The sequence below is a fragment of the Ambystoma mexicanum genome, chromosome 13, assembly GCF_040938575.1.
Source record: "Ambystoma mexicanum isolate Mex_15411 chromosome 13, UKY_AmexF1_1, whole genome shotgun sequence".
Lineage (NCBI taxonomy): Eukaryota > Metazoa > Chordata > Amphibia > Caudata > Ambystomatidae > Ambystoma > Ambystoma mexicanum.
Window position 1 is genome coordinate 198,982,537 of NC_090938.1, and position 14,213 is coordinate 198,996,749.

At 45.6% G+C, this 14,213-nt stretch overlaps 1 protein-coding gene across 1 annotated transcript in view; it reads left to right on the top strand.

Moving 5' to 3' along the window:
• The first annotated feature begins 4,567 nt into the window (after positions 1–4,567).
• The window catches only part of LAD1 (ladinin 1), a 225,579-nt gene continuing 215,933 nt past the window's right edge, over positions 4,568–14,213 (top strand). The window contains exon 1 of the mRNA XM_069633635.1: positions 4,568–4,902. Within this exon, the coding sequence (XP_069489736.1) occupies positions 4,865–4,902 (38 nt within the window). The 5' untranslated portion in view covers positions 4,568–4,864. The remainder of the gene's footprint in view (positions 4,903–14,213) is intronic.

Genomic DNA, 14,213 nt, shown 5'->3' on the forward strand with positions numbered 1-14,213 from the left:
AACAGCCATTGATAGAGAAGGGGGGGTGGATGTGGATGAGGCGAGCACTGTAGGCCCAGAACACATTCCAAGGACACAGATATATGTTGATTGCAGGGACGGGGGTCTTCAAAGGGGAGTCTGGAGACACTGAGTCTGGGGTGACCATGTGGATAAGGGTCCCCATGTGAAAGAACCCTCTGTGGTGTACATGGTGTTCAGCACCTTGAGAGTTCCCATCCTCCCAGCCCCCTTTGCGAGTGCATGCCCACAGGTGCGAACAGCCATTGATAGCAGAGGGGGGATGGATGTTTCTGAGTGTAGCATGATAGGCCTGTAAACTTGTTAAAGCACACCAATCTTTTACGATACTCTTGGACTTGTTGTGGACTCACAAGAAAAGTCTAACAACTGTTCAGATTTCCTAATTAATAACTGTGTTATTTATTTTGGTGAAGTGGATGACGCTACAAATTATACTGCTATGGTTGAGGTACTGTCTTTTATAAATCTACTGTATTGTCCATGGTCACTGGAGAGTTCATCGCGAGTGTCTCGAACCGCACAGGCAGGTATTGTTCATCAAATGCGAAATCCCAGTCTTCCATGAATCTAGTATGTAAATTCATGATATGCCCCAAGTCTGTACCACCTATGTAAGGGATGCAGAAACAGTTTAGTTGAATGAACCAAATAATTGCATTTTGATTGTTTGCACTACCTTGTAAAATGAAAGGCATTGTAATGCTTTAAAAAGTACCTTTTCATTCATAGTACTGACAGTACTTGTGATTTCAAGTAGGGATCAATTAGAAATGTGAATGACATTCCAGCAAAAACAGATTGGGAGATATTTCCAAGTGAAAGAAACTTATTTTTTCGGACAATAAATCTAAACATGAACACTGGTTTAAGATTCGAATTCATTCAATTTACAGAAAAATTATTTTGTCAGTGATCCATCAAAGTTATGTTGATGTAGGGGAACGACATATTATGTTAGCCGTCTTGTTCCCCAAACACACAACATATGTAAAGTGAGATGCTCGTTACTTGGATTAAGAGGGCGAACTGTAGCTCGAAGTTCATGCTCAAGGACCATCATAATTCACAACATGGATCTTGTAAGGCAGGCGGCCCTGAAGTTATGCAGCTTGGTAACCCATAGCGCTGGTGTGTCTTCTTCAGCAATGTAGGCCAAGCAGCCAGAGTTTTCTCTGCAACAGCAGTTCTCCACCCGAATAGTCATCAGCTCACAACGATGGCAGATACACCAGGTGGAAACATGTTCCATGCGACTGTGTTCAGGCTTCGGTGATGGATCCTCAGGACTTTCATCTGATTCTACATCCACTCACCTTTTTTCTCTTTCAAAGATTTCCTCTTCTGAATATTCTGGCTCGTACTGGTAGGGCTGAATTGTTGCCATGGGTCCTGAATAGTGAAGAAGCACAGTATCAACAGTGAGGTAAATAAAAATGTTGTTTGTTATATACAGTAAAGAAAAGAGTTTTACCATTAACATGTCAAAGAAAGACAAGCGAAGAAACCGCCATGTTACAAAAACACATTGTGAAAAGACAAGATGAATAGGCCCAAACTTTAAAAGTTTGCATGGACAATTGTTAAAATATGGTTTGGTAAAGACATTTGTCCATAATATAAGAAATGAAAAGTGACTACAGAGTTAATTCATTTTAGGCAGTATAAGTACCGGTTCTCAGTGTGTCATGCTTGGCAGATAGCTAACCAGAGCAAAAACAAGTCAGGGAAGCTCAAATGAAATGCACTGACATGAAGGAAAAAAAGACCTCCAACGTTGTGTGATCAGAAAAAGGGTTTGTTTACACTTGTTGAGGAACAAGGGGTCTTGCCATTTCCATGTAGACACGTCAATAGATTGTGCACAGGGGACGCTGACATGAGACGTGCATTGGCGTTGTGAAAAGGGGTGTGAGCTTCTAGTGATGTCAGCTTGAGGGGCGGGTGATCTGAATTAGTGCCGCAAGGGCACTTGAACTTAAGGTGATGGATCATCAGATAAGATTAGCACAAGATGGCGGCACCCATCTTGGGTTAAAGTTAGAAAAACTTGGGCACGTTGCATTGGAATTATTTTTAAGAACTATCTATGTTTGCTCTAAAACACATCCCAGATCGATTGAGGCAATGCGATTTCTGACCAAACTACCCCTTTAAGTAAATGGAGTGCCGAACATGCTTGCATATGTTAGCGGAGTATGGTCTGGAGCGGTGCAGCCTGAACACCACCAGGACTATTGAAATGTCTTATGAAACCGGACATTGGGATAGTGAGCTTCTGAAGGAGGTGTCTTAGGTGAGAGTAGCATACAGGACACTGGCATATTTAAGTTGCTATTTTTACGAGTCCCTACTATGGTCAATCCTAGTTGAAAGGGAACACAACAACAGAATCGATGGCACTGTCCCAGTGTGCAAAGGCCTCTGGACATTACATCACTAATTCCTCTGTTGGGTCAGATGTCCCAGTTATCAGATCACTTGTTAAAGGAGGTGGCCCTTGACTGCGGTTATAGGGCTGTGGTTAGGGGGATAGAAGATGCATAAAGGAGGCAAGTGCGTGGCTGCCTGACTTCTAAGTGTGATTAACTTAGTGTGGCAGGGTTGGCCTTTCCAATGCAATCTTCTTTGCACCCTGAGACCTCTATGAAGGCATCTGGTGGCCCATAGGCAAATGTGTAATCTATGTGTTGTCTCCAGAGGAACAGTACATACGGCCGTGATCTGGGAATGTGCTTGCTGCGACAGAGAGATGTGGCTGTTGGCCCTTGTTGGAAGTGGCAAGGGATGGCGTTGGCACTGCAGGTGAATTTGCACAGTTTGAAGTGTCCCAAACTTAATAAGCAAGTGAACCATTACAATGAAGATTTCCACTTTCATGTGGTCACAGGGTGTCATGGCACAAAAGTGACCTCATTAATGAAAGTTTTCCAGGACCCTCAACTGATGGCCGATTCAAAAGCATCTCACCTTTTGGATCAACAGACAAGTTCTGGCCCAGAAAGGCCAACAAGTGATAGTGTTTGTAATGAGTGATATGATATGTTATGATATGGCATTTATAACACGCCTATACACGTATTTCAAGGCGCAATGAGGCAAGGGGGGGAACAAAGGGAGGACAAAGACAACGATCTTACTAGGCCTAGTGACATTGAGATCGCGCAAGTGAAAGGGAGAGGGGAGGGGAAAGGTGCCAGGGGAAGGGGATGAAGGGCAAGTGCAGGACAGAAGATCAAAAACAAGTAGTGCGGCCAACAGGTGGCAGCGCAAGGGTTAAGTACAGACAAGTGGCTGATAAGTACAGGGAAGGGGACTGTAGGGTTGCAGATGCAGACCCAAGTGCAAGGGTTGCCAGGAGGCAGTGCAGGTGTGCAACTGGGCAGGCAGGGACCTGGGCCCGAAGTTCAGAGGGTAGCCAGGAGCCCAGTGTGATATCAGACAGGAGATCAGCAGGGAAGAGGAAGAGAGAAGGCAGAAGCAAAGAGGAAAGTCTTGAGATGCTTCTGGAACCGGAGATGGTTCTCCTCAAGTTTCAGAAAGGCATGGAGGCTGTTCCAGAGGGAGGCGCCAGCCGAAGAGAGAGAAGAATGGTAGTCCATAATGTTCAGATGCTTACTGGTACTTGTAGTTCATGGAGCGAGAGGCACTACGACCAATAGTTTTCAAAGTGCACGACCCAGACTGCAATCAAATCTAATAGACAGCCAATCTCTCCTTTCGGAACAATACAGTTTTCAGTTGTTAACAAAATAAAGTGAGATTGTCTACTTCCCGAAGGCAAGGTGGGAGACTGGTTCACAATTCGGTTCTTCGCGCATCGAGTGACAAGGACCGGGATGTGAACATCCAGGGCGTCTTTCCTTCCCTGCCGCCGCAGGTGTGTGCTGAGAAGCAGTTACCAGTGGTCGAAGTGAGCGGGAGCGGTCGGGAACGGTGCTCCTCTTTTTTTTTAAATTACCTTTTACAGCTCCTACTTTTATGTTAAAAAGAAACCGTTCCGGAATGGTTTCGTTTTAAAATAAAAGTGTTGGAAGAAGTTGACACTTGCGCCTTCAGTGCACTTGACTGGATGTTCCCTTAAGCAGTAGGTGCAAGTGTTTGGGGGGGTGTATTGTGTGTGGAAGGGGACATGGTGATGGGGTTTGCGGGGAGTGGGTGCAGGCCAGCAGGGAACATAGTTCCACTACTTCTTTTCGTACACTTCGACCCCTGGTTAGCACCCTGTCTTTCAGAAACAGGCCGGTCGAACAAGCCCTGAGGCAAGGACCCACCAAGGGAGGGCCTCCCCACACACCCAAAAAAGGGACCTGGGAACACCGGAGAAAGGTTCGACGGCCCAGTCTGCGACAACGCGAGGAACAACACAATACGTGTTTTCAGAGGCAGGTAGGAGACTCAGCACAAAGGTGCACTTTGTACAAACTCGGTCACACCCTACTTACAGAACTGGCTGAGCACTTTTTTTTTATTTGTTTTTTTTTTATTTTGCTAGGAGCTGCTAATAGACAAATTACAGTTAAGCAGTGACAGAGTTTGCGATAAAAAAAAAAGCCAGCCACGTGATCTGGGAGCAACAGGAACGGGCAGCCTCCAGGGTGAAGGTGCAGCGAGGAACAGCGACGCAGGGGGGCTGAAGGGCGAGCACCTCTGCAGGCGGCATCGCCTTATCACCTGGCACGAGAAGTCGTCCACAGAAGGGTGGTTTCTTCGCGTTTGGGTTCCTGCTGCCTCTGCACTTGTCGGATGAGACGGTCCTAGGAGGGGGCAGCGTCCGAGAAAGAAAGTATAGTGCTTCAAACTTAGTGGGCAGGCATTTGCCAGCTGCCGTTCGCCCGCCGCGATGTCTCTGAGCAGAAGGAACTGGTCTGCCCTGTCCAGGTAAGCCAGCCGACGTTAATCGTTAACGAGACCCTCCTTGGACGGGCCTGGGGGCCTCGCAGGGGATGTGTGTAGGCGGGTTACCCATGGGCTAGAGGGGGTAGGCTAGAGGGGGCAGGCTTGTGGCAATATTGTTGGCAGCAGCGCAAAGGTGTGTTGTTTATTAAAGAATAAAATAGGCGTCCTGCCTTAGACGAATGTGTTGAACTTGAAGTGGAGCTGCTGCTCAGTAGAAGTGTTATTTTTTTGTTTTTGTTTTTTTACCGCGGTATTAGCACTAGCGTAGTTTGCCCTATTTTTTTTTTTAAACACTGGCAAATATTAGAAAGCCATTGCACCATGCCAAGTGTAGTTTGTTACAAGCTGTAGGGCAAAATTGCCCTAGTGTAAAAAAAAAAAAAAGGCACACTTTGCCCTCGTGCAAAAATGCATTCAGAAAAATCTTTTTGCACTGGTTGAATTTTTGCCCTCGTGCTTATGACATCCCAAACTACACTCGTCCAGGTGCAATGCTTTTCTAATATGTCCCAGTGTTTTTAAAACTAGGGTAAAAGTTGCCCTAGTGCTAATACCGTGCAACTTTGCACTTGCATTGGTGCAACGTTTCTGTAATCCGGCCCTAGATGTGAAGTATGAAAAAGCCACAATCTCCTAATTTGCACAGGGCACTTTATGGGACCCATTGTAGAAAAGTCAATGTCTTGGTATATTGGGTGAAAACGAAAGGGCGGCTCTGTTAACACATGCAGTAATGGTGTAAAGAATTTGCACCAAAAGGGCATAAGGGTAATTTTCCAGTGGAAGGTAACAGCTGTCTGCACAAACCCAGTAGGTGAGAAGATTCAGCAGTGTCCTTCAGTTACACTGCATGATCCCATATGTCGATAATGTACAAAGGAGCCTGTCATTTACACAGTGTGAGATCAGATGGTGAGAAGTGACTGTGAAACCCATCAGTTACACAGCAATTCAGAAAGTGAGAAGGTACATCAAAGTCCACCAGAATGTAAAACAAAGTACATCAGTTACACAGCATGAACCCAAATGGTGAGAAGGTACAACGGGGTACATCAGTTGCACATCATGAGACCAGATGGTGAGAAGGTACATCACTGCCCATCATTTACACAGCATGATACCAGATGGTGAGAAGTGACATCAGGTCCCACCAGTTACATTGCATGAGCCCAGATGTTTAGAAAGTATAGCAGGGATCATCAGTTACACAGCATAGCATGAATCCAAATGGTGAGAAGGTACAGCAGGGTCAATCAGTTACACAGCATGAGACCAGATGGTGAGAAGGCACATCACTGCCCATCATTTACAAAGCATGAGCTCAGATCGTGAGAAGTTACATTAGGTCCCACTAGTTACATTGCATGAGTCCAGATGTTTAGAAAATATAGCAGGTTCATCAGTTACACGGCATGTACCCATATTGTGAGAATGTAAAACAACACCCCCATCAGTTACACCGCATGAGCCAGACAGTGAAAATGTACAGAAGGGTCCTTCAGTTTCACATGATGAGACCAGGTGGTTACAAGTTACATCAAGGCCCATTATTTACCAAGCGCTCCCAGATGGTGAGAAGTTACACCTGGTCTCATCCGTTATAGACTATGGGAACAGATAGCGAGAAGTTACAGCAGGCTCCACCAGTTACACAGCATTATCGCAGAGACTCAGAAGGTACAACAGGGTCCATCTGTTACTGAGGAGAAGACACAGCTTCAGCTACAAAATAGACAATACATGATCTCAACAGACTCACTCCATTAGATACACAAGAGAGGATGCATTACCCAATAGTTGGTCCATCAATCAGGCTGGAAAGGAAATGTTAGTTATACTGTGTGCCCAATGCATCAGTTACACAGCTGACAAACAGTCACCTGTTTATGAATTACACCATAGTTATGCCACCATAGACAGCGGTGGCATTGCCTACACCATGATTGCCTCATCTCATACACAGCAGAGAATGCATCAGTGAGACTGTAGGTTCTCTGTCAGAGACACAGCAGACCATGCATCAGTTACCCAACAGTAACCCCATCAGATATACAGCAGAGGATGCACCTGTCACACTGTAGTTACTCCATCAGATACACAGCAGAGAATGCACCAGTTGCAATGCAGTTACTCCTTACGATACACAGCAGAGGATGCATTGCTGTCTCAGTACTTACTTCATCAGATACAAAGCAGATCATACACCTGTTACACTCATTCAGAAACACATCCGAGTTAGAATCAGTTGCACTGTAGATACTCAATCAGATACACACCAAAGGAAGTATCACCTAGTCTGTAGCTACTCCCTCAGATAAACTTCAGTGCATGCACCAGTTGCACTGCAGTTACTCACTTAGATACACAGCAGACAATGCCTCGTTTATCCATTCAGGTGCCCTGCATACGACACAGCAGACAATGCCTCGTTTACCCATTCAGGTGCCCTGCATACAACGTATCTGTGCCACTGTAGGTTCTCCATCGGATACACAACAGATGATGCATCAGTTACACGTTACACCCTAGTAGCCCCTTCAGGTATTCAGCAGACAATGTATCAGCTTCACTGCAGGTTCTCTTTCGGATACACAGCAGAGATTACGCCAGTAACACTGCCGTTACACCCTCAGATACACAGCAGAGGAGCATTGGCTGTACTGTAGAGTTATGCCCTCAGATGCAGAGCAGGTAATGCATCAGTTGCACTGCAGTTACTGCGTCAGATACACAGAAGAGTGTGCATCAGTTACACTGCAATTACTCCATCAGATACACAGCAGTGTATGCATCAGCTGCACTGCTGTTACTCCTTCAGATACACAACAGCGGATGCATTTTGGGAAGTATTATTGTGTAATAATGTATTTTGCTAATATGCAATTGTTATTATATTTTAAATAGTTGTGGCTATGTTCTCTCTCTTATCTTCTGTGCTTTGCTTTTATCATGTATGAAATACGCTGATATGTCGATATTTTTACATATATGTGTCTTGATGTGTAATTGTTCATATGTAAGGTTAACTTGATTAACTAGATCATATTACATTTTTAAAAAATGTTCTGAACTCATGAAATAGCAGGAATTTCAGCTACTAATTGTATGCATTTCAAGGGGTCTAAATGGGATGGGGAATGGGGGCTTGCGAAGATATTGCAAGGCCGGGTCTCTAGCTGGTGTATGCAACCTGTGCCTGCATCATGTGTTGTCCTGCAACTCCCATCAACCCTATTCAGGCTAGCCCATGTGTCAGGGGATCATGGGAGTTGTAATGGAAAACCTCAGTGAGCCACTAGTATCATACACTTGCATAGTGCACAGTAGGTCGCGAGCATTCAATTATAACAGTGTTTCTGGTCCATGATGGCGGCACTGTGGGATGTGGGAATAGGATGTGCAGTGGAATGGGTGACCTTCTGAGCCCGTGAATGCTGGTGCACCATATGACAATATGTTGTAGAGAGTATAATGCAACAAAATGTATTGGGCTGAGATGTTCTGTGTAACCCCTCCCCATAGCAAGAGTATGCATGGATCGTATTGACTATTTCCTGTGTCTGGTTTCCATTGAGCAGACTGATGAGCAAGTGAGTGAGTGAGTGAATAGATATTCAGCCTAAATTGGCTTAAACTCAACAGAGATAAGACTGAGGTGATGGTCCTCCTTCTTCCTCTTCTTTTGGGCCTCAGTCGTCTGGCCTCCTTTTTTTTGGCTCTGTCCCAGACCCAGGCAAGCAGGCTCAAGATCCTGCATTAAGACCATGACCTCACTTTCGCCCGATGCTCAGACCAGTGCTTCCTGAAAATGAAACAACAGAAGAAAGTAATCCAGGACATTCCTGCTGGATTTCATGCTATTGTCATTGCAGCCACTATACATGGCAGCCTTGACTATGGTAATGCCACCTTGTAAGCTCAGCCGCCCTATCTATTACATTGCTTACAAATACTGCAGAATGCAGCAGTCCCTCTAGCTACAGGCGTATCCTCTGATCAGTCAGTATCTTCAGCCGCCAGGGCCTTCATTGGTTCCCTGTCACGGCTCGTATTCAGTTTAAATCGCTCTGTGTGATCCATCACGCATGTCTCGGGAGGATAGCTCAGGGGCAACGTGCTCGCCTTGAAAGCAAGTCGACACTGAGCAACACAGGTTCGATCTCCGGGTCCGCGCTTAGAAACCTCTGGGTATTAGGCACGTTATAAATAACCAATCATATCATACCAATCATAATATGATACAGGTTGCCTATCCTTACAAGAGAAGATTTCCCTCTATTGTTCAACATGGCCGCTGCGCGTAGACTCTTCGGCTCTTCTTTTCCTCGTTATCCTTTAGATAGCACTGGTGGCTGTGCTTTTTCTGTTCCTGGCCCGTAACTCTGGAACCCTCTTCCAGCTTCTCTTCAGACTACCCATGATTTCAATCTCTTTAAAGCCAGACGGATCTGTTCGCATAATGTTTATTTCGCCTTGCTGTCTGTATCTGTTTAGCGCCGTGCTACGTCTGGTGAAGGTTTGTGCTATTCCAGATCAGTACAGATAGATTGATAGATAGATGTTGTTGAGATTCCTTTTCCTCTCTGTTGTCGCCTTTTATCTCAGAACCCAAGTCATGTATCTTTCTCTCCTATCTCTAAGATTTAATCGTCTCTCACTTTTTGATGTCTCTCTAATTAATCTCCCTACCTCATGGCAACTGTCCCTTGGGTTCGCCGGCTTCTGCTCCCCATCCTTAACTTCCAGTTCCCGCCCCTAACAACCTCACGCCCACTCTCTCAATGTCTATGGGTAGTAGTGTTCTATGCTTATTCATGGAAGAGAGGTCAACAGTCACCCTCGGCACTTGACTTACCACCTCCCAGAAGCACCACCCTGCTGAGTTCCCTTTGGGCCAGGCACATTGGAAATATGTGTCGTGCAGATGTGCTCAAGCAGTGGGTGCTGCAGGGCAGGACTGAGGTGCCTCGGTGGAGCTGTAGGTTGACCAAGCACTGGAGGGCATGGTTGAGGAGCATTGCTAGAGATGCAGCCTTTCTCCTATCGTGGATTGGCACATTCACGTTCTACTTCCCATGCCACTCGCAGTCCAGAAGAAGCAAGCACCGCCGTGCTTGTACGTTGCCATCTGCAACAACATGGCACTATTCAGAGGTACAGCGAACACATGCAAGAATGCATGAAGACATTATGATTTCGCAGAAGTGCGGCTTGTTTCAGTAGTGAACGTTCATGGGATTCTGCAGTCTAAGTCTGAGGGGCATTGTTAGAGGAGGTGCATGTTATCACAATAGTGTATTACAGTGTTCTTGTGTATTCAAAGGGTTCCTGCATTGTTCATTGTTCATTTGAGGTGCATCGCTATTATCTCCTTACAATATTGTGTTCATGAGCTGGCAGGAAGGGCTTATGCTGTATTATTGGGATCTGTACCAGGCATCGCTTGCAGCCATTTCCATGGTCTTCAGGCACTCACTCGTATGGCTCTGGACCAGAGGAGGGAGTGTGAGCAATCAGGAGGACATCATTACAAAATGCAAGATTGCTGTGCTCTTGTGTTGGCATTGCCGGTCAGCTTGCACTGTGAGCTAAACCCTCGCCCCTGATATCTGGCAGGCTCAGCTCAGCCTTTCATCCTTCCGAGGTCGATACATTGAGTCGCACTCTGTGGGATGATAATGCCTTCTGTTATTTCAGCGCTCTGACACCTATGGGTGTGTTGTGCTCTATAAGAAATACATTATTATTGTAGGTGCAGACTAGACAGACTAGACACACCATGTGCGCATGTGAGTTCTTAGAGGGATTGTGTTAAGAGCATTGCAGTGTTTCTGTACCAGAAAGGACCCATGTGCGCCCATAGTGGTAAAATGCTTTTGCAGGTGAGCTGTGGTATGTACGTTGCTTGTAGCAGGGACATGTTCTGTTGTGTGCCGTCTGGTGAGATGGGTATTACTAAAATGCATGTGGGTAGATAGGATGCTTTGCATTTTTCAAGTTTGAGCACATATTGGAGTTGCTAATGGGAAGGGTAAGAATATTCACGGACGCTCAGCCAATCAGGTGGCTGGATCTTCTGGTGAGAATACACAATCACCGCCCACTGTCCCAGCCACCAGAGGCCCTTCCCTGGGTGGTGCCTTTTTTCTTTTCTTTCAATGCGTGCAGGGAACCACCCGACCCCCAAAATGACCCGATTCCATCCCCACCCCTCCACTTCCCTGCGGGACTGGTGCATTGCGCTCCGGTCCCGGGCGCATCTCCCGTCTGGCTGCCGCCATAGACATGGAAAAGGGACTTAGTCCCTTTGCCATATTGTGCGGCCATCTTTTGTTCTTTTTTCATTTGGAGGTTGGCTGCGCTGGCAGCGCAGATCTCCCAATGAAACATTGTGAAAGCCATTTTAACCGCAGATGAACCCCGGGGTGCGAATGGCTTTAATGTCCTGCCAGTCGGGCATACATGACCTTTAACGGCCCACAGCTCAAGCTGAGGCACCTTGCTTCACTCAGGCCTGCCTTAGCCCGGTCCAGCCATAATCTGGGGCAACAATCAATCTGGCCAAGAGAACGAATGAATCTTTGTGCAATAATACATTTTTCCAGGCGTTAAGGACGGGACCCGCAAAGGGACTCTGGAGCTAATAACAGTACTGCAATTTGCGGTACCATTATTAGCGCCTTCCCCTTTCCCATTGAGCCCAATGGGGGCTCAAATGGGAATGGGGAAGGGCCCTGGTGAAAGGGGAATTACTGGTCCCACCAACCTTGGAATGGACCGGTAATTGCTCCATTCACCAGGGCGGAGTCGGTAGGGTTTTGGAGGCAGCCATGGAGCCAATAGCTCCATGGCTGCCTCCAACCTCGTAATGAGGCCCAATGATTCACCTAGAAAATGGCGTGGGTAAGGCTACTTGTAGCAGACTGCCTTTTTCCCCCATCTCTTTCCACTGTTTCACCTTTTTCCATTGCCCAACATCGCCTACCGGCTGTTTCTGTTCATCTTAGAGTGCATGACTATGGAATTGTCCTCTTGACTTGCTTCCAATGGTCGACTCCGCTCCACAAACCCTTGACACGCTTTCCACATTCTGAACTGTACCACCTGCGAAGATGTTGAGAAATGAGTAAACAAAGGCAATCCACTTTCTTAAGTGCTGTGCTCTTTATTAAGTCTTAGTGATTTCAGGTTTGGTTCCCTCAAATGTCCACAGCTGCTAGGCTAATGATCTAGAAAAAAAAATGAGTATATCTGTACCACAGTGTCAAGGATGGGACAACACAAATTGAGGTTCTTCCAGTGCTCCACACACCTTGTGCTGTACTCTCCAATAACTGGGTCAAGAGTTGCTTCAAAAGACTTTGAGAAGGTCTCACAGTTTTCTTCTCTGTACCTCTTCACTGTCTCACATTTGCTTAGCCAGACATCTTCACGGTCTCACAGTTTTCTTCTCTAGATCTCGTCTTGTAATCATAGTTGTTTACCCAGGCCTCTCCAAGGTCTCACAGATTTCTTCTTTTGAACTCTTCACGGTTGCATAGTTTATTCCCTAGACATCTCCACGGTCTCAAAGTTTTCTTCTCTACACCTATTGAAAGACTCAGTTTTCTTTTCTAGATCTTTTCTTGTGTCACAGTTATCTTCCCCAGACCTCTCATAGTCTTACAGTTCTCTTCTCTTTACATCTCAAAAGACTCAAAGAGTTCTTCTCTTGAACTCTTCATGGTTGTTCAGTTTATTCCCCTAGACCTCTCAAGGTCTTATACAGATTTCTTCTCTATGCCTCTTCAAAGTCTCAACGTTTTTTTTTTGTTCTCTAGATCTTTTCTTTTGTTCTCAGAGCTATCTTCCAGAGACCTCTCCATGGTCTTACAGTTCTCTTCTCTTTACCTCTCCAAAGACTCAAAGAGTTCTTCTCTTGAAATCTTCATGTTTGTTCAGTTTATTCCCCCAAACATCTCCAAGGTCTTACAGATTTATTCTCTAGTCCTCTTCAAAGGTCTCAAAGTTTTCTTCTCTAGATCTTTTTTACTTCTCACAGTTATCTTCCCCACACCTCTCCATGATCTTACCATTATCTTCTCTTTACCTCTCCAAAGAATCAAAGAGTTCTCCTCTGACCTCTTCATGGTTGTTCAGTTTATTCCTCAGACCTATCCAAGGTCTTACAGATTTCTTCTCTAGGCCTCTTCAAAGTCTGAAAGGTTTGTTCTCTAGATCTCCTCATGGTCTCACAGTTTGTTCCCTAGACCTCAACAAGGTCTGACAGTTTTCATCTGTAAGCCTCTTCATAGTGGCACAGTTTTCTCCTCCAGACCACTTCATGGTTTCACAGTTGTCTTCTCTTTATCTCTCAAATGACTCAATTTCATTATGTGGACCATTCCATGGTCTCTGGGCTCTTCATACTTTTCACAGGTATCATAAACCTGCTCACAGTTTCTTCTGCACACATTATTATCTGTTATGCCACAGTACTTGCTCCTTCCACTGCCTGGGGTGGCAATGGTGGATCACCTTTTTTCCAAGCATTGATTCAAAGGATCTTTCTCCCCATCGATTCAGGTCGATTGTTTGAAAAAAGCCTTATTCACTCTTTTCCTCCTGTCTCTCTCTCTCTCTTTCTCTCTCTCACTCTCTCTCTCTTTATCTCTCTCTCTCTGTCTCTCTCTCTCTCCCTGTCCCTCTCACTTGCTCACTTATGCTCTCTTTCTGCATTAGGTTATTTTCCCATTCTCCTGTCTTTGGATTGGGGTGACGGCTACCTTTCCCTTAAAACTGTGGTCAAATCCATGCATTCCAAGTGCAGGGACTCTTTGCGTTACTTATTATTGATCCCATCCTTGGTCCTCTAATCAAGCAAGCAGTCAGTAGCACACAGAATCTCGAGGTTGCTTTTGATAGGTCTATTCCTTAGTGCTTCTATAAGCCAGTCTTTTCTCTTTTCTTCTTTTCTTAGGAGAGGGAACCTTGGGTTAGTACCCACTTTTCAACCTTCCACAGATCACCTTGAACACTCCAGTTCCCCAGTCTCCCTGATCTCTTCCTCAGAACTCCCCATAGTTTCTCAATTTCTTCTCCACCCTCGGTTTTCTCTGAGGCCAGGATATCAACTCTTTCCCGTGCTGCAGGTCTAGGTGTTGACTTCCTTTCATCCACCAAACTTTACTATTTCTCTCCCCTCGATCTGTTCCCTTGTCAAGCAGTTGATATTCGTAGCCTCCTACGAGGGGTCTCTCCATAGCAGAACTTTCTTTAGTTCAGGATCTACCTTGAAGAACCCAGTTCTTGTA